Source organism: Mauremys reevesii, linkage group 3 (genome assembly GCF_016161935.1).
Source record: "Mauremys reevesii isolate NIE-2019 linkage group 3, ASM1616193v1, whole genome shotgun sequence".
Taxonomy (NCBI): Eukaryota; Metazoa; Chordata; order Testudines; family Geoemydidae; genus Mauremys; species Mauremys reevesii.
Genome location: NC_052625.1, coordinates 16,069,990 through 16,094,524, shown reverse-complemented (window position 1 = coordinate 16,094,524; position 24,535 = coordinate 16,069,990). Strand labels below are relative to the sequence as shown.

The 24,535-nt window shown below is 42.9% G+C and overlaps 1 protein-coding gene across 5 annotated transcripts in view; it reads left to right on the top strand.

Moving 5' to 3' along the window:
- Positions 1-23,215, top strand: part of SERTAD2 (SERTA domain containing 2) — a 102,051-nt gene extending 78,836 nt beyond the window's left edge. For all 5 annotated transcript variants that reach the window (XM_039531888.1, XM_039531886.1, XM_039531885.1 and 2 more), the window contains one exon: positions 17,254-23,215. In XM_039531888.1, coding sequence (XP_039387822.1) covers positions 17,258-18,214 — 957 coding nt within the window. In that variant the 5' untranslated portion in view covers positions 17,254-17,257 and the 3' untranslated portion in view covers positions 18,215-23,215. The remainder of the gene's footprint in view (positions 1-17,253) is intronic.
- The last annotated feature ends 1,320 nt before the right edge of the window (positions 23,216-24,535 follow it).

Sequence of the window (24,535 nt, the reverse complement as noted above, 5' to 3'; positions counted from 1 at the left end):
ATCTCCATTGGATGCAGCAGATCTTAGTAGTATCTAGTTGAACTGCTTTGCCAATAATTAATGAGCCTTTTTTTTCTGTGAATCATTTCTCTGAAAAACAATTTAGAATTTTGTTTTATATTTCACACTGATGAATAATGCTTTGCCATAGTCCATGACTAGGAGTGCTGAAGGAAGGCAGGTAATCCAGAGTTGTGATGACCATTTTTGCATTTAGGTAACATATACTACAGCGTAGCTTTTCATAAAAGGGAATGCATCCCTTCAAAGGTATAGACAATCTTCTGATGACCCACTTACTTTTATAAGTTCTTTTTAATGCAGGTATGCTTTCTTATGAGTTAGCTCATATTTGTAAGCCTGGCGCAAAAGGAGACCGCTTCAGCGGCAACCGTTTCTTGGCCAAAAAAAAAAAAAAATCAATCCATGCCAGAAACAGCAGACTTCAATTGCTGAGTCCAAAGATCATGAATGCACTAAAGAAAAGGGAGCAAGGTCCAGTTTAAAGGGAAGCCAGCTGGTAATAGTGCAAATACGTAGTGTAGCTGATCCTCGCACTAATTATTAGTTTATAAAAAGTGGAATCTGCAAATCTGAGAATGGTAGGGGTGTTGGTGTGTGGTGTTGGTTTGTTTTTTTTAAATAGATGCAATTGACATATTTCTACCAATAGTTATTTTACAAGTACACTGATCAATCAGGAAAAGTATAGCTGCTTCTGAACAGAAGGGCCTGCTTCTCCTAAATGGAGAAAGACCTTTAATGTATATACTTTTTTACCTGTTATAAATGAAGTGAACTTTAATGTTTGCCACAACTGAGGTCTTCCTTTTTTGTTTGTTTTTTGTTTTGTTTTTTTCAGCATCACCAGTGCAGTCAGCAAAAAATAATATGTAATGTAAACGGAACACAAACTGTTACTGCAACATTCTGATTGCACAGTCACTGAAAAGTCCAGAGAAGCCAAAGTCAAAGTGACTGTACAGCCTTTGGATTGTAAGGATTTTGTGGTGGGGCAGTCATTTTGTTCTGTATTTGTATAGTGCCTGCCACAAGGGGGTCCAGGGCCATGACGGGGGTTCCTGGGCACTACCACAATATAAATATGTGACTGTGGTAGGTAGATTACATGGCTAGATTCTGCTCTCTGTTACACTGGTGTAACTCTACTGAAGTCTTTGAGCCAGAACTTCAGTCCCATTACAGCCGTGTTGTGCCTTTGGAAAAGCTGGGATGGCCTCTCCCATGGGGCTTTGGAGTTCAGTTTTTACATCTCATTCTGTGTAATCAGTGGGAGCCAGATCCTACTGGGCTTACTTACACATCAGTGAATGAACCGGATTTGGTCCCATTTCCTGTGTTTCCTGTTAAGAAAAAAACAGCAAAAGAGAAGTGTTACGACATATATAAAAATTATTTGAAGCAGATACAAATGCATGACAGGAATCTTTAAAAACTGCTTTTTAAAAAACTGAGTGACATAAAATGGTACTAATTTGATCAAAGGAATTTTGAATGGGTAGGTTTAGACCCTTCCTTCTATTGGACACGTGTTCAGTCACTACAGTGTTTAAGGAAAGGATTTCATTTCCTCAGATTTAATACCTGACAGGATTATCTGTAACAAACCAAACATTTTTCTTTGAGCCATGATTTTCAATCCATGGTAAAACAATTGTGCTGCAGGACCCGAACAGACTTTCAACTGAAATGTGATTAGCATCTATGATTTGCTAACATCCAACTTTTTCTTAGTAGTCTTTTCACACTGCTCTTTTTGCAACTCTTTCCCTTGCAGAGGAGGCAATAAGATTGTTGAGTGAACTGCACTATAGAAAGAAACGCCCATGATTGGAGGTAAACTATGCGGATATGTAGGGGTGGGGGTTGGAAGGAGTGTGGAGGGCATATTCGAAGCAGACTGTGCAGCTGCTACAGCAGGTCTGACTAGTTTTAAATGCCTAAAGGCAGCTTTGTCTTAACTGTAGGTAGCTGCAGAAATGAAGTTCTTAAATCTAATTCATAAATATGGCAACATCTTCCTGTGTTCTCATGCACCCAGTATTTTTCACATGTGTTGCAGATAGCCCCTCCCCCTGGAAAAATATTTTGTTCTTTAAAATATATAATATTTTAATATTTTAAAATATACATTTTTCTTTTATTAGAGTAAGTCTCCTTAATTCATCATAAAAAGGAGACTCTGGTGTGCATGAAATCCACCCGAGTGTTTTCAGCAGTAGTAAAATTTGCTTCCTTATTGCATTGAGAGAGAGAGTGTGTATGTATGTGACAATCTGCAATATTTAAGCATTCACTATAGTGTGATTTGTTGCAAATCCGCGCATATCCCCTTGCCTTTCCTCTCGCCAAGAGCAGTAACTTATCACTCACAGTCAGGGGGCTATTTTACAATACAGTAATTTTGCTTCTGTTACCTTCCTGTGATGAGATACATTAGCCTCTGAAACACTCCAACCCCCATATATTTGGGACATTGGTGCTTCTAAGATTACACACACACTCATTGCACAAAATATTGCAAATGTACAGAAGGGAATATTATACCTTTTTGTATTTTTAAACTTAAGCCTTGGTTGTCTGGTGTGTTGCCCCAGTTGTGAGTGCAAAAAGACATGCACAATACACAGTTGCTGTGTTGGGTTACATTTTTTTTTTCTTCTCTCTAACTCTGAAAGAAAACTAATGTAATGTGGAACTTGGCTATGGTGTATGATTTGTGTCTGGCTTAAAGGAGAAATGCAACTTAGAACACTTTCTCTTTTCTTTTTATTCTGTTCTTCTAACGTTACTTTTCTGTGAAATGTGGGCCAGCTTCCCATCCCCCAAATGCACACACTGTATCAGTGTTTAAATTACAGTATTCCAAGCTAACTGACCTGTATTAGCCAGGCTTTTAAATGTGGAATTGATCCTAAAGTGTGCCATAAAATATAAGTGTTCCAAAATAGGATAATTGGATAAAACCATGTAGGTCTAGCATGACAGTTTTTTCTGAGGATATTAGCACTTCAATTACTGGACATTATGCAGCTCGAGTGGGTTAATATTCATAATTATACTATTTTTGTGTGTCTGTTTAGTTATTCTGACTGTGGAATCAAACAGAGACCATGAAAATTAAATCTCTCTGCCTCTTACTTGCTATTGCCATAGGTTCATTATAGTTCAACGCTAGCCAAAGTTCCCTTTATCAGCTTTTGGAATTCTACTTCAGGAAACATGAAAACACACACTGTATTTCAACAAATGCGAGAGCTTTAGTGCACTAGATTGAAAGGCCAACAGTTGTCCACTTGTCTAACCTCATTTAATGCTGGCTTGGCAAACTTTCACATTGGTTCTTCGGGATCATTTTTTTCTGCTTGTGTTCACACATGTGTGGTAGAGGCAGGATAATAGCTACTCCTCCCATTGAAATAAATTAAAATGTTTTATGCTCCTTTCTACATATTAAGATTTGTTACATGTAATAATGCACAGATTCTTTAGTATCAGAACATTTGAAGCCCTCCGTTTGCAGTACCTGGCACAAAAATAACAATTACCTCTGATTAGATGACGTATGTAAAACTAATGATCCTGAGGATTGATGTGACCTGTCTGTTTGTTTAAAGCGATAGGTGCTTCGCTTATTAAAGCAAAAAATGTTGAAAACTACTCCTAAGCACATAAGAACAATTGCTTTGAGAACAGCATCATGGAAATACTTTCTGTTATAGTCTGTTCACGGTTTTTTACTTTCAGTGGCAAGAAACTGGTTAACATATGAAACCTACAAGACAGAAGCTAAGATTATTTCCCATTGCTGACATGTAGTTTGCATTTTATGCCACACTTTTCTTTACAGAAAAAAAAAAACAATCTAGTTGCTTCTTTTCAGTTTGACTGTGGTAACTTATGCAATACTCCATTTTCAAAGCTATAATATGCATTTTGGCAAACACTTCAGCTTATGTTTTAAGTGTGGGGGGGGGGGGTGTTCCCAGTGTGTTTTATTAAGGGCCTAAAATGTGAGGGGGAAAAACAAGGTACCTTTGGGGAAAAGACTCTATGAAAGGGCTGAAAGCAAGGACTCCATCCAAGTAATTATAAATACATGAGAAAAACTACCTTCCATTATACACAAAGGGGTCTTGTCTCCCTTTGATGCGCACATAACTCCCATTAACCTTTACAGGGGAGAATAGACTCTGAAGACTTTGGCTCTTTAAATACACTAAATACATCAACCAGACCATGACATGTATATGCCAATAAAGATGTCTTGTTTAACCAGCTGAACATGACACAGCACAGCCATACCCCATTGTTTAGCACATTAACAAAATTACAAGGGAGGAGGAAGGGAGGGATAAATAAGTGTTAAATATTTCAGCATCCCCCTTATCCTCTGTATACAGTAGCATACCATGATCACAGGTTGCAATTTTAACTGAAAGGAAAAGGTCTATTTGTTAGTGTAGTAGGTCTTTCAGATTGTTTTGAATTTAATTTACGATTAAGCCGCGCCTGCCTGGTAGGCTCTTCAACATACGGATTCCTGAAGGCTCTGAAGTCAGTGAGAACGGAGGACAATCAACTGGATTTGGCCCTAAAGCAGTGCCCAGTCATCTTAACTGTTGAGGCTTCACGGCTTTGAGAAACTGCGGCCCGGGTTCTCCAAGCAGAAGTGCATGATGCTGCAGAGAGACCCATGGGTTTGAGTGCAGTTCCATTCGAGGGTCTGCCCATATGGTTCTCCTTTCAGGATTGTGGCCCGTTGCGTTGCTGACTACTGGACAAGAGAGCCCCTTAATATGAGACATGCTCAGAGACGTCGTAACTGAGTTCAGCCCCCTGAGGTAACTTTGAATAGGCCCCATGGCATAGCTTCAGATAACAAAAAGCGTCACCTGTGTGTTTTTTTTATCAGATTAGGATTATTCTGTACGGTCCATGCACCTTGATTAGCCTTGGATCCTATTTAGTTAATGCATTTCTTATTCTCTCCCTCAGAAGAAGTGCAGGGAACCAAACCATGGTGCTTGAGATATTGGTGTTACTGTATATTGGCAGCACAATTCACCATTTGAAAGGAGTCTGAACCATGTGTATACAGCATAATATAACTTGAGTCGTGCTTGCCAAGCCTGACAACTTCCTCAGCACTGCCACGTGGAGATCCGAGTTTCGGAATAACCTCAGTCTCGCTCTTCACGTTGGCTGAGACAAGTCCTTGCAGAGCTAACGCTCCCGTTCTGCCAGGGGAGAATGGGCTCTTTTTTTCCCAGCATCCCAGGCGGCATTGCAGATTCCATGTAGGAATCCTGGTTTTGCCTTCGTTGGTATGCAGTGTGCGCAGCTATTCCGGGGAAAAGAGTAATGAGGACTTTGGACAAAGAGGTGCCCCCAGGATAAGGCCGTGTCTGTGTTTTGCAAATATTTCCCCCCTCGTTGCCAATGCCAGTGGTAGCAATGGTGTAAATGGGCTGCCAGTGTATTTAACAGGGTTAGCTACTCTTGCCCCAAGCAGGTCTAAATTATGCCTGTGGTCATAGGGTCCATACTAGCACTCCCACTGGTGGAGCTGAGCCAGAGTTAGCAATGGTAGCAAATTTTTGCATGAAACTCCCTAGTTGTTGATCCCTAAAGGGAGTAGGCTTGAGTCTCGTGATCACATTCACACTTGACTGATGCCCTTGGTCACTGTTTCAAGGAGGCGAAAGAGAAGATCTACACAAGGTAGAGTATGTCAGAACTGATCTTTTGGCTAGCTGGGGGCTCTGGCATAAAAATAATATGTATTGCCCCAAAACAGTTCATTCCTGCTTTAAAGACCGCTCCACACGAGACAGTAAGCAGTGTGTGTGTGTGTGTGTGTGTGTGTGTTTTACATATTAATACTTTATTCTAAAAACACATCACTTGTTCTCCTTTGTATCAGAAAGAAGATCCAATCACCTGTGTTATGCTGCCTGTGCTATTTGCTCGTGATTTCTATTCAAGTGACCATTTTAAAAGGCCTGGTCTTCCTTCCATATACAGCCCCTGTGTACTTTGGAGCACCTCCTAATTTTTTCAGTGTAATTTTTAATGGCTTAACAAGCTAAGGGAGGGTAAATTTGATTTCAACTTGTATTCGGGCAATAAAACTTAATACAATTTCTACTATTATGAACGCTCTTATTAACACAGCTATAACATCCAAAACCTGCCCCTCTTTCAAATGATTATTTAATGAGGCCCTAATTTATTTTAAATTATATTTATTGGAGCCTGTTCCAGCTTTATCTGACACAGTTTTGTTTGCTGAGTGCAGTTTGTCAAAAACATTAAACCAGCTTCTCTTCTTCCAAGAGAAAAGGTTACACTTAGCAAACTGACAGCATTAGAAACTGTTTCTAATTTAATAGAAGCATATGCTTCCTGCAAAACTTAGCAAGAGTAGAGACTTTGCTTCGAGTGGCTTTGCCTTTTTTAGCACAGTAAAAACTGTTGGAGATTTAAAATGAGAGAGTTGCGGGGAGGGGAGGAGGGGTTGCTTGCTTAAGTTGTTCCAAAAAGGTTAACCTTCTGGTAGGGTTTCAATAATCTGCAAGTTTAAGAAACTATCGAGAAAGTAGTGCGGGTGGTGTGCATGCGGAGCTCAGTCGAAATGCAGCGTCTGATCATTAATAAACAGCAGGAGCTTGCCTTGCCCTCTGGGCCTCAAATAGTACAGTATGCAACAAGGGAGTGCAGGCAAGGCACGAGGATGGAAACAGTAGTATCGGATTACAGTTTCAAAATATCACTGGAACACGTTAGCTGGCTTTACGCTATTGACTTGCTTTATAATTGCATTGCTTATTTGTTAGGGAAGGCTTCACCTTACTTTCCAATTAACATGGATGTCACTGCAGGGACCTCAGACCTCCTGGAAGTGCAAAGTAGAACTCCAGCGATAACGGCGGGACTTCCCATGTTCCTATACGGAGATTCTAAACTTCCGCTGGCATCCTAGCGTTACGACTGCCATAACTTTCAGTACGCTGCACTAAAGCCTACTTAAGATAGCTACTAAAAATTTCCCCTGTGGGGTTTTTGTTTTCTTTTGTTTAAGCATGATTATTTAATTTACCAGGTGTCAGCGCGTCTACTACAGTATCTGTATAAAACCAGCCAGATTTTCAGAGGAACCAAACACACACAATGGCCGTCATGACTTTGGTTGTGCATGACTGGCACCTCTGAAAATTCTGGCTTGAGTTGACATGTCTGGGGTTCATTTTTACTAGCCTCTACTATTGAGGTTTAAAACTTGCTATAATCCCCCCCCCCACACACACACACACAGGGTACATCCAGACTACTCGCCATATCGGCAGGTAGCGATCGATACTTTGGGGATCGATATATCGTGTCTCATCTAGACGCGATATATCGATCCCCGAACGCGCTCACGTTGACTCCGGAACTCCACCGGAGCGAGCGGCAGTAGCAGAGTCGACATGGGGAGCCGCAGACGTCGATCCCGCGCCGTGAGGACCCGAGGTAAATCGATCTAAGATACTTTGACTTCAGCTACGCTATTCACGTAGCTGAAGTTGCGTATCTTAGATTGATACCCCGCCCCCAGTGTAGACCAGCCCACAAAAGCAAATGGGGGGGGGGGGGAGTAGCTTCCTACAGAATACACCCCCAAACCACCTGGCATTTACAGTTTTTGCTAGCACTTTGAAGAGAAGGCTGGTGAACGTGAGTGATGCCCAGTGCTCTCTGGGAGTGCGGAACTGTACTTTTTGATATTCAACCGAGAGAGTTTTGTGAATGCTCATTAAAAAATATTTTTACTCCTTTAAAAAAAAAAAAAAGTCAGTAGGGGATGCAGGCGGGTGAGGGATCTGGCTGGGGGTGCGGGCTCTGGGGTGGGGCCAGGGATGAGGGGATTGGGGTGCAGGAGGGTGCTCAGGGCTGGGGCAAAGGGTTGGTGTGCGGGGGGGGTGAGGGCTCCGACGGGGGGGTGCAGGCTCTGGGGTGGGGCTGGGGATGAGGGATTTGGGGTGCAGGCTGCCCTGGGGCTGTGGCGGGGAGAGAGGACTCCCCCCAGCAGCAGCCCGGGGCCAGAGGAGAGGCGCCTCTCCCCGCCTGCATGGTCCTTGATAGCTTGCTGCGCGGCCACGTGGCTTAGAGGGAACTTGGGTCAGAATTGACCTAAAACTAACGACTTGGTATTAGAAAAAAAACACTGTAAATGGGGAATCCGAAATATTAAAAGTCAGAGAGGAGAGCAACCCCAGTATTATCCCTTTCCATATAGCCTTCCATCTCTTCTGGCTTCTCCCACCCGTCATGTGCCCATAATATCAAGACCTGGGACCTGATTCTTGCCTACAGTAGTGTAACTCTGGAGTAAAACTCCTTAGGAGTAAGCTGAATCACACTGGTGTTCAGCCTGCATCATAGAGATCAGAATCAGACACTGAGAAGTTTTGCAAAAACAGTTAACGTACAGATTCTGAGCCAGCTGCAGCATATCAAATCTAGTTGCTCATTACCATGAAGTACGTACTGTACTAGCTACCTAGTGTGACATTGCTATGCTAGGATTTAAAAACCCCTTTGTACCAAGCAAACAAAATCTTTAAGAAAGTGTGTATTTAAGGACTGTGGGTGTTTTTGTTTTGTTTTTTAAATCAACATAATTTGTTCTTCCAATTCCTTGGGCTAAAACCCAGTACGTGTGGATTTAAAAAAAAATACAAAGTGAAGTGAGAAATGGATGCTAGATTTGTTGGCTTTCTCCAGCCAGAGCTGAGTAACCGCTTTTTATCCTTGGTAATGACCTTTCATTTCTAGCTTTAACAAGTGGTTGTGGGAGAAGGGGTCCATCGCTCCTTTAGGAGGTTGGAGGGCTTCCATCTTTATGGACAGATTTAATCTTCTGACTCCTTCCTCTGGCCAGCTGGTGGTCATAGACTGGCACAATCAATGTCTTCCTTGTCAGGAATTTAGGGGCCAGATCGTGGGCCTTGCTTGGCCAACACAAATCAGCCACAAAGCTGGCAGGTCTGACCCTGTGTGGGATTCACTCCATGGTGTGGCCAAGGGAAAAGGTGTATGAAGAGGTGTGCTTTTGCTCTGCTCGCTTCTCACTGTCCAAATGGCCTCTTGACCCCAGGGGTGGCTGGGCATAATTTAAGCTTGTCCCTCTGGCTGCCCTGACCAACCCTAGGATCTGGGATTATCAAGAAGGCTTAAAGTTGCCCACTCTGTCCTTGTGCCAAACACAGATGGGCTGGATCAGAGCATGGTGTTGCCGGTTGAACTACCCAATTGACACAAAATACCCTTTACTCGTGCTCCTGTGGCATTGCGTGCAAAACCCTGATTCCATTGAAGTCTGTAACAAAACACTCGCTGACTTCAGTTTCACCAGAATTTGTCCCTCTGAGATTTGAAGTAGGGAAGAAAAATAATATTCCATGTTACAGAAACAGCACAGAAAGTGCCTGAAAAACTTAAAATCTCAGAGCGATCACCACTGAGGCTTGAAAAGCTGCGTACTCAGAGTTAGAGGAAAATTTCCCCAATTGCCTTTTCAGCCTGCAGGATTTGGGCTTTAGTTTTTTCTGAGGGAAAAGAAAGTGAAATAATCCATTTTCCCCCTCTCTTACTTTTTATTTAAGTGCTGTGGATTCAGCTACACAGGATTTCAGTCAGGAAGTAGACGCTGCCAGGTCTGCTTTAAGCCACCCTGCACACACCAGCTCCTCCTAGTTTTTTCTTTCCGTCAAACTTTGGACCCATGAGGACAAATCATTGCCTGTGAATTGTTGAGATTTATGAGAGTACCTTTTAAAAAACTCGCCGGGTTAGCTTTGAGTGTGTCTTAGACTATTCAGTATCAAGAACTCCTAAGGTGACTGCGCAAGTGAAAGGATTGGGGATATGGCTTCTTAAAAATCCAATTCCGATTCTGTAGGATATATTTCTTGAGGTGTTAAACTGCTTGTTAAAATAACCTTTTTATTTCTTCGTTAGCAATGAGGGCTGTTGCATTCTGGAATAGCTTTTCCAAGAAAAGCCACTGTGAATGGGAGACGTTTAAAACTAAACTGGGCAAACAAAGCCTTGGAGTATATACAGTAGGGAACAAGCCTGTATTGTCTAGGGACAAGATGACCAAACCATTTTCTTTTTCATTTTATTTTTTATGGCTCCAGTGCTGCAGTTCTTATTTAGGCAAAATTCCCAATTAGTAAAGACTTCAGGATTGGGCCCAGCAATAGCAAAGAATACCCTGATGACCAGGATTGGCAAATACTACTTCAGAGATGTGTATGGATCTGTGTTCTCTAGAAAGTGAAGGACTCATATCAGTAATTAGGACCAGAAATGTTACAAGCTTCCCCACACTTACTAATCATTTTGCCGTTGGCTCTGAACAACCACCATCTTCAGACTGTTTCTCTTTGGTGATACAAAACCAGATTCTTCATAAAGGGCAAAAGATGTTTTTCAATAACGTCACTTGTCTTTTTAATTAAAAACCAAACCAAACCCACTGTGCTAATGACACCAGCTTTACTCTTGTAAAGTTCATCTTCTACTAGAGTGTATGTAATCATCCTAAAGTGCAGAGGACAAAAAAGCAAGTTCAGACTTACTGAAACAGTGGATGGTTCTTAGATGCCATATTGGACTGGGTCTTCCAAAAGCTGGAGCCGGTGAAGCTTACTTTGTGGCTAATATCTCTGGAAAAATCTCAAAGCAACTTTTCTTTTTCTTTTGAATGGCTGAATCAGTTCTACATTGTCTCTCTTTAAAAGTAGCTCATGCCCATGACCACATCAAACCTTAAAACACGTGGCCATAACATGCAGTCGGTCATCTTTGGGCTTGACCTGAATAGCACTAAACACAAATACAGAAATATGTTGCAAGAGATGACTAGAAATGGGATACAAATACCAAGGAAAAGGAACCTATGTAGCCAGGAAGAGGTCCTGAGGTCATTGTAAACCAGCTCCTAAGAGATGTAATATACTTTGGAGTTCTTACTGGGCACTGCCTTTCTGTGAATACCAAATGGTCCATGACAGTGCTGCATTTTGTCGGGTTGTTTATCCCTGCCTTCTGTAATTGTCTGACTCAGACTTACTGTGACTTCCTATATGTGGAGGGCGTGAATATATTTAAGTTTACACTAATCTTTACTCTTTGCCTGGCCGGACCGGTAAGTTGGCCTTCTCAGTTCCTCAACAGGAGTTTTGACTTGGGAGTGTAGGAGTGGGCTCTTCACCAAGTCCAGTGGAGTCAAGCTGGAGAGAGTGTTTCTTATGTGGTGCATATTGCCTCAGTATCTTTTATTTTAAATCACTCGATACTTTAACAAGTCAAGATGTGCAAAATTGAAGTGTTTTCTAATGTAGACCCAAGATCACTGGTGGTGGTGGGGGGGAGTCATGTAGAATGAACAAGCAGTTGATGGAAATTGGGAAAAACTCTTATTTTTTCAAAACAACTCCCATTTATGCTCCAGAATTAAAATATTTTTAATGCTAGCTTTAAGTTCCAGTGCTAGTCATTCTAGTCCCCTAGTTAGGGAAATGAAAATCTCCTTGTGTAGGCTAGAAGTAGCTACTTCTGTAGATTGAAAGTTTTAGACCCATTTGGTAGGGGATTTCTGGAGGGGGGAAATACTGTAAAGTTAGTAGGTGAAGTTATGAGTTACTTGATACATTCTGTCTTTAAAAAAGACACCACCAGCGCTCTGTTTGAACTGAGCTACATAAAGGCTGAATGATATGTGAAAGCTAGACAGTCATGTGTACAGGAAGCCTTCAGTCATTTCTAAGCTTCCTGGAAAACAATGTAGAGAAGTTTATTTTGTTTATTGGTTGTGTGTGTGTGTGTGTGTCTGTCTCTCCTTTGTCACTTTAGGAGCTTACTTCAGGGTCCGTGCTCTTTGGTGCCTACTAGAGAAATCAGCTCGTTTAGAAAACAAAAAACTTGGCATGGGAAGGCTGTATTAGCCACCCAAACTGCCTGCTTTCCTCTTAGTCGGAGGGAGGAAGGGTTTGTTTTGTATGATGAATATTTTCTAGTATTAAAACATTAACTACTTCCAGGGTTTGACAAACTTTAAACCTTCTCCAGCAGACCCCACACCATTTAAAAAACTCTGCTTTAAATACAAGGTTGGAGAAGAAGTACTAGATAAGTTCATGGAGGATAGATCCATCAATGGCTATTAGCCAGGATGGACAGGGATGGTGTCCTGGCCTGTGTCTGCCAGAAGCTGGGAATGGGCGACGGGATGGATCACTTGATGATTACCTGTTCTGTTCATTCCGTCTGGGGCACCTGGCATTGGCCACTGTCAGAAGACAGGATACTGGGCTAGATGGACCTTTGGTCTGACTCAGTAGGGCCGTTGTTATGTTCTATTGATAGTCTTCTAATAATGGAGCCTTTTTCTGCTTGTAACGCTGCCAGTGCTCATCCTAGCACAAAGCTTCTAAAACTGCTGGGCTCAGAACACTTACTTTGATGTATCCTGTCAGCCTTGCGATTCTGCTCTTGGCACACACATTTAAAGGGAAAGGAAGCGTGCCACTGCAGAATTTAAACACACACACAAAAAAGGCTGAGCATTCCGTGAAATTGGCACTAGGGTTGAGAGAAAACACAGCCTTCCGTGGGGTAATGCTACTTTTCAGAGTTTACGTTCACTCGAGATTCCAGGCACAAGGATTCTTGGTAGACAGCCAATTTCACCGATATACCCCGATATAACGCAACCCGACATAACACAAATTCGGATATAACGCGGTAAAGCAGTGCTCCGGGGGGGGCGGGACTGCGCACTCCAGTGGGTCAAAGCAAGTTCGATATAATGCGGTTTCACCTATAATGCCGTAAGATTTTTGTGGCTCCTGAGGACAGCATTATATCGGGGTAGAGGTGTAACTCCAGAAAAGAGATCTGGAGTTTGGATTTATTTTTAGCCATAAAGATTGACTTTTCCCCCACTTGTTTTAGATTCAATGTTAGACAAACTTCAGAAAGTGTCAGAGTATTTCCCTCACGCTTCTTTTACCCTGTCTCCTGCCCCTCCACTCTGCAAAGGGTTTTTTGCTTTTAAAACTGCTCCTAAAACAAGCTTGGGGCTGAGAAGAAAGATTGGAGATCTTAGATCAATTCACATGAAAGCTGCACAAGAGTTAAACCAGTGGGTACAGGCGGCGCAGTCTTTCCTCGGGCCAAACTCCCATCAGGTGAACTGGAAATTCTGCTTGAATAAGGACTGCAGAAGTTGTCTCTTGGGATATGTCTATACTACAATAAAACCCCGGGGCACTGAGTCTCAGAGCCTGGGTCAGCTGACTCAGGCTTGCAGGGGCTAGAAAACTGCAGTGTAGAAATTCTGGTTCACACTGGAGCCTGAGCTCTGAGACTCTGTGAGCCCGGGAAACCAAGCTGAGCCCGAGTCATTAGACCTGGGCCAGCCATAGCCAGGCCACGGCTCTTCTTTGATTGCTATGTGGATGTCCCCTTAGGGTCTGTCTGCATAGCAGCTGGAAGACAAAATGCCCAGCTTGTGTAGACATACACGAGCTAGCACACTAGAAACGGAGCGGCCACAGGAGCATGGGCAGCATGAGTGCATTCCCAAGTGTAATCCTGCACGATTCTGGACTCAGGCAGCTCTCTGCTGCAACCACACTGCCCTGCTCCTGGCCCTGAGATGTGGACAGGAGTAAGGGGGGCGCGACTGTGAATAGTTTGGGGGCCACTGCCTTAGACCTTTATGGCAACACAGTAAGGATTGTGTAAGGGTCAAGTTCGGGGTTCAGATCTACTTATACTTCTGTTGTAATTTCCCTCTGTGCATCTGGAGTTGATCTCATCTGCCACTCTGTGTTTTACCCCAGGGACTGATTCTCCTCCCCTCATACGTGTTCCTAAATAAAAAGATGGAGAGAAAGGGGTGACGATGAGCAGAGATGGCCTGAGCAGAGATGGCCTTGAGTAAACGAGAATCTTTCTAGGCCACCTCCTCTCCACCGCTGTCCGATGGGGAGGGGATGTTAGAGCAATGGAAGCTGAGACAAGGAAACACTGCCCCACCAACCCCCTGCATAGCCCCCCATGTGAACCCTGCACTTTGGGGGAGTGCGGTGTCAGGCTGGCCAGGGGACAGCAGCTCTGTGGTTCGTTTCTTCATTGCAGTAACCGTCGGTGCAGCATTCCAGGTAACCGGAGGTGCATCTCTGCAGTGTTTCACGCCTGACTCGGTGCTCTCACTCGTTAGGCCTGTTTCAAGGCACTCTCACAAAGCTCTGTGTTGTCTCCGGGTCAAACCATGTGAGTTCTCTGCTCCTCACTTTCTGCTTTATCCTCCTCGCCCCAGTAAGAGGAAAGGGCAGGCAGGGAGCCAGTGGCAGCACAGCTCCTGGGTGTGAAGCGCCACTCTGGAGTGCGGGAGCCAAGTGAACAATGCAAAGGGGGAGGCTTTTGTGCACATGTGGGCTTGCTAGGGCCCTATACCCTCTACGCCATGTGAACCCGCGATATTCCACCCCCCACAGTGGATTGATGCAGTGAGAGCAGCTTAGAGTGTCTCCCTCCTGCAGGATTTTCCTCAGATGGGGTTGATGGAGCTTATGGTGCAGGTAAGGGAGATGTATTGATGACCTCTCTTCTCGACTGTTTAGATTAGGTCCAATAAAACTTCTTGTACAATTATATTCATTTCATGCAGCCTAATTGTAGGGAAAAAATTACCAAGACTGAAATCTCACAAGCACTGAAAAAATATCTGGAGGCCACCTGTAGCAGAAAATATATTTCCACATCAGGCTTTGCAATCTGTTTTCCTGAGGAATAATTGAGATTCAAAAAACACCCCAAGCAAAACCAAACCTCTGTTTGCTTCCAGAACTATTGGAAGTTCCACATGGTTGACAAGTAGTTGAGTACTGTGTGTACACCAAGTGTATAGCATAAGGTGCACATCTTACTGTGATGGTAGAATTTGTTTGCTGAGCTGATTACTGTGCGTCTCAAAGATGATGTTTTTCCACCCAGTGAATACTGCTGGCAATAATATGGTCACAGTTATGGTACTCTGGTTAGATGGGAGTGACACTTTCTAGGCCTCTCTTTTCAGATGCTCTCTAACTTTCTGATAAAACATCTGTGATTGGCAAAGCACCATGCTGCTTTCTTAGTTCAAAGGCAATTTATGTTCTTGGGAAAGTTGTATGAAATTCCGATGGTCCTTTTTAAAATGTATCTTAGTGTTAGGAAGGTGTGTGCGCACGCTGACACTTTTTAAAAATGTCCTCTGATACCTCAAAAGAAATTTTTAAGCTTCCAACTTTACATGGATGTAGGCCTCAGTGAGGAAGGTGCTTTGATTAGGCATTTAAAAATAAGACCCATTGTGCAAGTGCAGTAGTGTGTCATTTCCCTGTTGATTCAGTATGATTAGCGAGATATACGCATCAGATGCATGTGGATGTTATACACAGTCTAATAACTGGAAAAAGGCAGCTGATGTTTCTTCAAATAAACAAGGTGAAAAATGAGTGAAATGAAACTTTTTGACAACATTGTTAGTCAAAGTTTCCTGTTGTTCAGCCGAAATAGTGCCCCAAACAAAATGATGGAAGCTCCTTCCTTTAAGTAAATGAATATAGAAAATGACGAAGTTCAGATTTGTAAAGGCATTGCTTCTCTGTGTTGCAAGGCCTAAGTGACTTAGACGCCTGAGTCCCAGTCCCAAATGTGATTTAGGCACATAGGAGTGTAAAATGAAAATGGAACTTAGCCATGTCAGCCTCTTAGATCAGGATTCTCAAAGGTATTTAGGTGCCTAGTTTCCACTGTTTTTACCTCAGTACCTTTGCGAATCCAGGCCTAGGCCTTGCAACCTTGAGCAGAGGAATGCTGAATACCTTTAAAAGTCAGGGCCTAAGATCCACAGTGACTGCAAATATGCAGGACGAGCCCCCCACCCAAAGGGCAGGTGGTGGCAGAGGTAGGCTGTCAGACCATCATGATCCTAGTGCTCAGCATTAATAGGGTGACGAATTTAGTTGTGCATTTGTGACTGCCTCAGTTTGGGACATTGAAATGCCTAGAAACAAATACTCTTAATAGACCAGGATCAGTGATTTTTTTTTTTTTGAGTGCTTTGATTATTGAGTGTCTGATTTCTGCAGGATGGGTGCTCAGCACATTCTGGAAATCAGGCCCCTTTAAGGAGTCTAAATTTGGGCACCCTGAACTTTGAGTGCCCTAAACTACTAGTCGCTTTTTGATAGTGGCTGTAGCTGTTAACATTACACTAAACGGGCGAATACACAGGAGAGAACAATCCTGCATTGGCAGGAGGATGGACTAAATGACTTGAAAGGATTTTTCCCCCTCATTTGTAATGCATGTGCTTTGGAGAGGTGAGACAAGCATTTCCCGGGCTAGAGTTTATTTTAATCATTGGACTAAAACAGGTTGGGGTTTGCATATATGTGGAATGCCAGAGAGTTGACTCTGCAATCTCTCTGTGTACAGTTGCTTGGAATTTTTTTAATTTAAAATAAAAAGGGAAATTCAGTATAAAACCCCCTACGTTAAATGCAGTGTTATGATTGGGAACAATTAATGCCCGTAGGAGAGCTGTAATTGAAGGCATACACCTAGTAGGGAGGAGGGCAGAACAGTCAGCCTCAACACCGCAGAGCAGGTGGAAGCAGCAGCAAATGCTGGCGAGGAATGGAAGAGCCTCGTTTCCACCCTGCGTGCCCACATTGGCGTGAGAGGGATGTAACTAATGCACCTAACAGTGTATAGTGTAAATGCTACAGGTGTGCAGAGGGCTGGGTTATAGTTGCAGCTTTAACCATACTTTGAATTTGCTAACTTACGTTTGTTTAAATTATCAGCCGTAGCGTTGTACTAAGATAGCTATTGCTCTGACTAGACCTATCTATGCCTAATTCTGTTCTCTCTATTGCACCAGTGTAAATCAGGAGTAACTCCATTGGAGTCAATGGAGTTACTCTAGTGGGAAACCAGTATGAGTGGGATCTGATTCAGACCCATCTGTGTCACTGGTATGTAGAATATCTGCCTAGGGTAGGTAGAAACTGTTTGACGCTGAGCTGTCGGTGTGAAGCATAAAGACAGTGTTTTGCTGTAAGATATAAATATTTTAAATGATTTATTGTAATGGTTTCCCCCGCCCTACCTCTTTTTCAGATATATGTTGGGGAAAGGAGGAAAGCGGAAGTTTGACGAGCATGAAGATGGGCTGGAAGGCAAAGTGGTGTCTCCTACTGACGGTCCATCTAAGGTGTCTTACACCTTACAGCGCCAGACTATCTTCAACATTTCCCTTATGAAACTTTATAACCACAGGCCATTAACAGAGCCAAGCTTGCAAAAGACAGTTTTAATTAACAACATGCTGAGGCGAATCCAGGAGGAACTCAAACAAGAAGGCAGCTTGAGGCCTGTGTTCATCACCACTTCACAGCCTACTGACCCTCTGGGTGACAGCTTTCGAGAGGCTCAGCCTGCGTTCAGTCATCTTGCCTCTCAGCCAGTTCACCCCACTGACTTAGTAAGCACTACACCATTAGAGTCTTGCCTCACCCCAGCCTCTTTGCTTGAGGATGACACTTTTTGCACTTCCCAGACTGTCCAACATGATGGTCCTACAAAACTACCACCTCCAGCTGTCCAACCGGTAAAAGACAGTTTCTCCTCGGCCTTGGACGAAATTGAGGAGCTCTGTCCAACACCTACCTCTACCGAGGCAGTAGTAGCAGCAACAGAAGCAGCAGCAACAACAGATGACTCTAAAGACAACGCCAGTGAGTCTAATGTTCAAAAGTCTGAGGGAGTCCAAGAGAGCAGAACAAGTGAATCAAAACTCATGGACTCATTACCCGGCAATTTTGAAATAACAACTTCCACAGGTTTCCTTACAGACTTGACCTTGGATGATATTCTGTTTGCTGACATTGACACATCTATGTATGATTTTGACCCTTGCACATCTGCTACAGGGGCTGCCTCAAAAATGGCTCCGGTCTCAGCAGATGATCTCCTAAAAACTCTAGCCCCCTATAGCAGTCAACCAGTAACCCCAAATCAGCCTTTCAAAATGGACCTCACAGAACTGGATCACATAATGGAGGTGCTTGTTGGGTCTTAAAGTATAACGACTTTTTATGTACCAGTATATACACTTGGTAGTATTTTCACAACCCTTCCCTCCCTCCCCGCCCCTCCAAATTCACAGCACTGTGCATGCGTCCTTGCTTGCCTTTTTTAAAAGAAAAGGATCACACTAGTTTTTGCTTCAAGCAGAGTTGGAGTGCCTTCATCCATGTATGACCACTTTCAATGTATTTTTTTTTAAGTGGTTCCTCAAGGAAGACCTAATACCCTGGTATAGGAAAGAATACATATTGTAGACAATATTACTATGATATTACGACAAAAAAATTGAATTGTAAAAGCGAAGCACAAGGATTATGTTGGGGAAAGCTGTACATTTGCATGTGCATATTTGTCTATTTTTTCTATAAGTTTTATTGCAAGAGGTAAAAAATTTATTATTTAGATAATCTCAGTACCTTTTTGGCATTTTAGCCCTGTATAGGTTGACTTAGCAATTCAGCCCTTTGGAGGCATTAACTAGTCTTCTTTAAGTGTTGCATTTACATGGCTGTTTAGAAACTGCTGCCCAAATTTATTTTATATTTTTGTACAGATTCTGCAGTTTATTATATTGTTTTTTCTAAAAACAAATGCTGTTTATACACACAAAAAATAGCTATTTTGATAGGATTTGCTCACATAGTTCCTGCATAATTGATGTACAAGAACCCCTTGTACTTTTATACAGAGTTGTAATGTTTTATATGTGTATGGTGCAAAGAGAAAAATGGATCAAATAAATCTGCAGTTAGGTCTCCCTGAATGCAAGCAGTGCTTTAAGAAAGGGCTGGGGGCTGTTTCACAAATATTTACTCGCTGCTGTAGCCACCTGTGCACTACTGTGATTTGAAAACCTAGAGCCATGTCGACTCCAAGACCTATGTTAAACAGTTGGCAGGAGATAATTGTGAAACTTCATTCTAAGTGTTCTCTTGTGAGATCAAGGCTACTGAAAACCTGATCCTGAAGCCAGTATGTCAAGCAAACGTATAATCTTTTTATTTTTAAGCAAAGTTTTTGGGGTTTTTTCTAAATTTGGAACAGCCAATTGTCTTTGTTACTTGAAATGTGTTACCATTTTAGCAAGTCGGCATTTCCTTAGCTTTTAATTTTAATGGGAATATACACGCCATTTACAAATACATCTCTTTGTAATTTTTCTTAAAGAAGATATACATGGTATTTGTTCCAATTAATTTGCGTTCAAGATTCCACTTGCCCTTTCTTGGAGCATTCTTTCTCCCTCACTGTGTTAATAAGTGCTGAAAAATGCAACTTCAGTATTACTGCAGTGAAGCTCATCTCTTATCTGCACTGGATGGACTTATTTTAGTATCCATTGCTGTTGAAACTGGAGCCAGTCGTGTTACATCACTTGGCATCTCCTTTAGGGTTCGTTTCTTGTATCAACCGCGTTACCTGCTTTACACTTTATAGACCTGTTTTACAATGAATATACAGACACAGCTTTCTATGCATGTTTCCTTCCCCCGTAACACCTGAGAAGTCTTCTCATTACTGCACCAATAGCATTTTTGTATTCATTGTGGTGTACATTTAATTTAAAAAAACGTTTGCAATGTATCATGCCTGTTGCTGAAATTGCTATGGCATTTTAGTTTTTCAATGGTACTTTAGCTGATGAGTGCAGGTTACAACCTATATTGTTGACATGCCTATGGCTTCTTTAGGAATAACTTTTATATTTATTTAAGAAATTTTAAATTATGTTTTATGTCATTTGGCAATATTCAGTCAATTCTGCTCACTTCTTGTCATGGATAAAATTGGGTCTTGTCTGCCTTTAAGAAGGCAGCTTTATAAATTGGCACTTTAAACAGGCCATATATATTTACTAGTAAATATATATAATGCACACACATAACAGAAAGCAAATAAATTTTTCAGGGAAGGAACTGCTCCTCTAAATGCAATGCATCATGTACAATTAGGAAATGCTTCTAGATCCTAATTAATCAGCCAGTTTTAGTCTATTTTAAAGAGAAATACTATCTGACACAACAAGATGTTGATATAATCACAATTGTTTGCTTGCAATATAGTATTTTCTAACTTCAAACAGAATGGCAGCAACCAACTAAAATTAAGGACCATTTTTAATTGCCGGCGCAGGGCCAGCTGGGGTAGGGTCGCTCTGTTTTGCATCCAGTAATGTTTGGCTATTGTTCAGTCAGCAGCTTCCATTCCTTGTAAGAGAACAATCCTGCCACACACTCCTCAACTTTTGTAACTGGAACACCCAAGGAACCATAGCTACCACAAAGTGTATCAATCTGTATACAAAAACCTAAAGCCATGCAATAATGTTGATTGTTCAGAACAATAACATGGTAAGCAGTTGATTATGGTTGTTCTAAGTTATTGTAAATCAGTTCTTAACAACTGCCCTTTCTTTGGATTAGTTAATTGTGTTTTTAGACAAGCACCATATGTTAGGCAACAGTTCAAATAAACGCCATTTTCAGAGCAGTGAACTGCTGTTTAAAAGTGGTTGTTTGAAGTCTCTTTGTAATTGCAGAACAGGAGAGAGACTCTCAAAATACTCTTTACCTCTCAAAAGAAATCTGTGTATCCTTGGTAATAAAGTAGGGAAATCCTTAATATTAGAGTACACCTCTACCCCGATATAACGTGACCTGATATAACACGAATTCGGATATAACGCGGTAAAGCAGTGCTCCGGGTGGGCGGGGCTGCGCGCTCTGGCGGACCAAAGCAAGTTCGATATAATGCGGTTTCACCTATAATGCGACAAGATTTTTTGGCTCCCGAGGACAGCGTTATATTGAGGTAGAGGTGTACTTAAAGGAAGTTGGCAGGAGATACACACAGAGCAAAACACCTGATTTATAAAATTAGGCAAAAGGTTGGTAATTCTTATTTTGAACTGTAACCTTTAATTCTATAGATTGAAATGCTTGTTGGAACCTTCTGCGTTGGCAGTAACTTTCTTTCTATAGCATGGCCTTCTTGCAAAGGGCTGAGTATAACAGTCAAGATAAGAATTCTTTATAAAAGATGAATACCCAGGTGATGTATATTGACAATGATGTGCAATGAAGTGACAAGATGGGAGCAGAATAAAAGAGCTTTGGATTTGAAGTGATTTTTTCATAAGTTATTTATTCCTTTTTTTCATTGTAAATATATTTATTTTATTGTGGAGCTAACAACATCTGGATTGTAACATGTACAGAATGTATGGTAGGAATGTATTCTCTTGTAGGAATGTCAATCTGTATGGAAAGGGGATGGGAGCCTGATTCAGAGAAAATGCATTGGGTTCTATTCGGGATATGCAAGGTTCACATTAATTCCCCCCCCAACACACACACACACACACTCTTTTCCAACATGGGTCTGGTTGTTTGAAATATGCAAAAAGTATGGATGAGGGAGACTTTAATACTCAAAATTAGTCCTAAAAATCAGACTCATAATGCGTCCGTGCCTTTAAAGGGGCCTGCTCTTGCGCCCTTTAAAGTCAGGTGGAGTCTTGAGTAGAAGCAGCAGCAAGGTCCGCATACCGCCGCTGTTCCTTTAGGGGTTGATCTTGTAAGTGCATGAGTGAGGGCAGGTCTACACTACCGCTTAAGTCCATCTAACTTATGTTGCTCAGGGGTGTGAAAAAGCCTCCCCCCGGGCAACGCAAGTTTCGCTCTGTCCACACCAGCACTATATCGGTGGGAGACACTCTCCCGCTGACGTAGCTTTGGCATGTCACCGAGGTGGAGTAATTATGCCAATGGGAGAGCGCTCTCCCATCAGCAAAGCACGTCTTCACCAGATGCGCTACAGCCAGTGCAGCTGCGCCCATACAGCACCGTAGTGTAGACTTCCCCTAAATCTTCACTGATGCAAGCAGTCCCCGTGAAGTCTGGGGGGGCTCTATGAGTGAGTAAGAATTTGCAGGGTGATGCCCTTACTCCAGAAAGTGCAACAGAACTGACACTGCATTTGTGCGAAATGGTAAGACAGACAAAAAGTGGTAAATGCACTTTCCAAGGGCACCATGTTTTTTTGCATGGCTTTTGATTTTACTATTGCTTGCTGATCAGGCAGTCCTTGCTCATACGTAGTTCTCAGTGGGAATTTTGCCAGCAATACAGGATTGGGCCCCAGTAACAGTCCCTGCTCAGAGGCCTAGTGGACTGTACATATCTGTATGCAAAGCAAAGAGAGATTCCTTTTAAAAGAAACTTCGAGGAGCAGTAAAGTATTAAAAATTAAAGGCATCTGTCTATTCATGTTCCTCGCAGTGAGCTACAAAATAAGATGATCGAGACGCCACCTGAAAGGCCCAGTGCGAGACTAAACTCTTCGCTTGTGCCGCAGCCATTGTAGTTTTCTCCCTGCTGTATGTTAATCGCCTTCAGTGTTGTGATTCCAAAGTTTTACACGTTCTTCAAAAACTAAATGAGCAAATTGTAATGGTTCCTGCCTGAGAAATGGGTTCGCTCGCTCTGAAGAGGCGTGAACATTAATTTAATTTTGAACGGATTTCAGCATCCTGCTCTTGTGAAAGTTGCTTTCAGTGCTTACGTTAATGAGTCTGAATGTTTCTCAGAAATTTAGTTCAGTCTAAGCTTCCCCTCCCCCCTCTTTCAGGAAATAGGCCTAATGCAAATTCTGGAATCCTTTTTAAAAAGAAACAAAAACTTTTTAGAGGGTTAACAATGTAACCCATGCTAGAATCTGCAAAGGCAGAGATTCTGGAAAAGGTGTGTATATATATATAGTGTGACATGTTCAGTGCATGGTGGTTGAAGAGGGCTTGTTATTGTCAAAAAGAAGGCTGTATTTTTTTTTTCCCCCACAGACCTTAGCGCTGTGCCTTTTCTATGCAATATTACAGACATATACATTTGAACCCAGATTACGGTATTCACATGTAGATATGGGCTGTAATCAAAACAATTGGACAAATGTACATGGAAATGAGCAGTCTTACTTTTGTAGTTTTATATTATACAATAAACAATTAAAATATACAAAACCCTTGTCCCTTATTTTTATGTTCATGACCAAAACATTGTGTCAAAAGGGAATCCAGACCGGGCTTGGGAAACCTATTGACCGAGGAAGGGGGTTTGCATCCCCAGACGTCTCCAGCCCCGTTAGATTAGGGTTGGCCTCACGTAGGGTTGAATGGGACCGGTTGTGCGTGCGAGACACACGCACTCTACCCCCTAGCTCCTCTGTGGAGATTCCCCTGGAAAGGTAAATACAGCTTTGACCTGCGTTGCCACGGAGCCCCCTCCATGGTACGAGTTTCCTTGTAAGGGAGACGGGCCGGTGGCAGCTGCTGGTAGCATAGCTCAGTTGGAGCCAGGCTGGATGAGGGGCGTGAGGGAACAGGACCGCCCAGGCACAAGGCCTCCACAGGGATAGATCTTGACTCCCATTAGTTGTCTCTGCAGGGTTGGAGGTGGCTAATTCCACAGGGGAGCAGACCCTGCACCCCAACAACAATAAGAGGACACTCCCTAGGGAGATTCTGCCCTTGGAGCACCCTCCGAATGGTTTGGCTGTGGGCAGGGTGGGCCAGCCCTGAGTTTAGTGTGGAAGCAGTGTGGTCTTGGCCTCATGTCCTGCAGCATTAATCACCAAGTGTTAGATGTAGAATCGGTAGCTGCATTTGACTGGCGGGGCTGCGTCAGTTTACAGAGAGGAGTGAACAATCCTGCTCTCGCTGGGGCGAGCCTGGAGTAACCCTGGGGCCTTCTGTGGAGTTTCTCTGGATTTCAGCTGGTGCAGCTGAGAACAGAATCTGTCCCATTTTAAGGGACGGAAGGCACTTTAAGTTAAGGCATTAAAAGCCAGCTGGAACCATTTGCTATATAATCCACTGCTGGATTTCAGATGTCACCCTCTCATCCCGCTAGGTCAGCATTTCTCAGATGTGGCCACCAGGGACTTTTCTTGCAGCCTCCTGGACTGTGGTGATTTTTTTTTCTTTTTTGGGGGGTGGAGGGGACGGCCTCTCCCCGTCCATGTTGCTCCTGGAAGTTGGTCTTGCTTTCAGGGGCTGCCAGCAGGCGTTGAGCCCTGCACCCCCCTGGAGTCACCCGGGGAACAGGCAGCAGGTGAGTTCTCCACTTTCCCAGGGGTGGTGGGGCCCAGGGTTTGGGCTTCAGCTGTGGGGTGGCAGGGGAGAAGGGCTCTAGCCCTCAGCTCTGGCTGCACGGCGGCAGGCCTCAGGTTCCAGCCACACAGCTTTGGGCTCCGTCCCTGGGCCCTGTCCCTCTGCCACAGGGCTTTGGGCTGTGGCTGTGGGGTTTCAGGCTCCAGC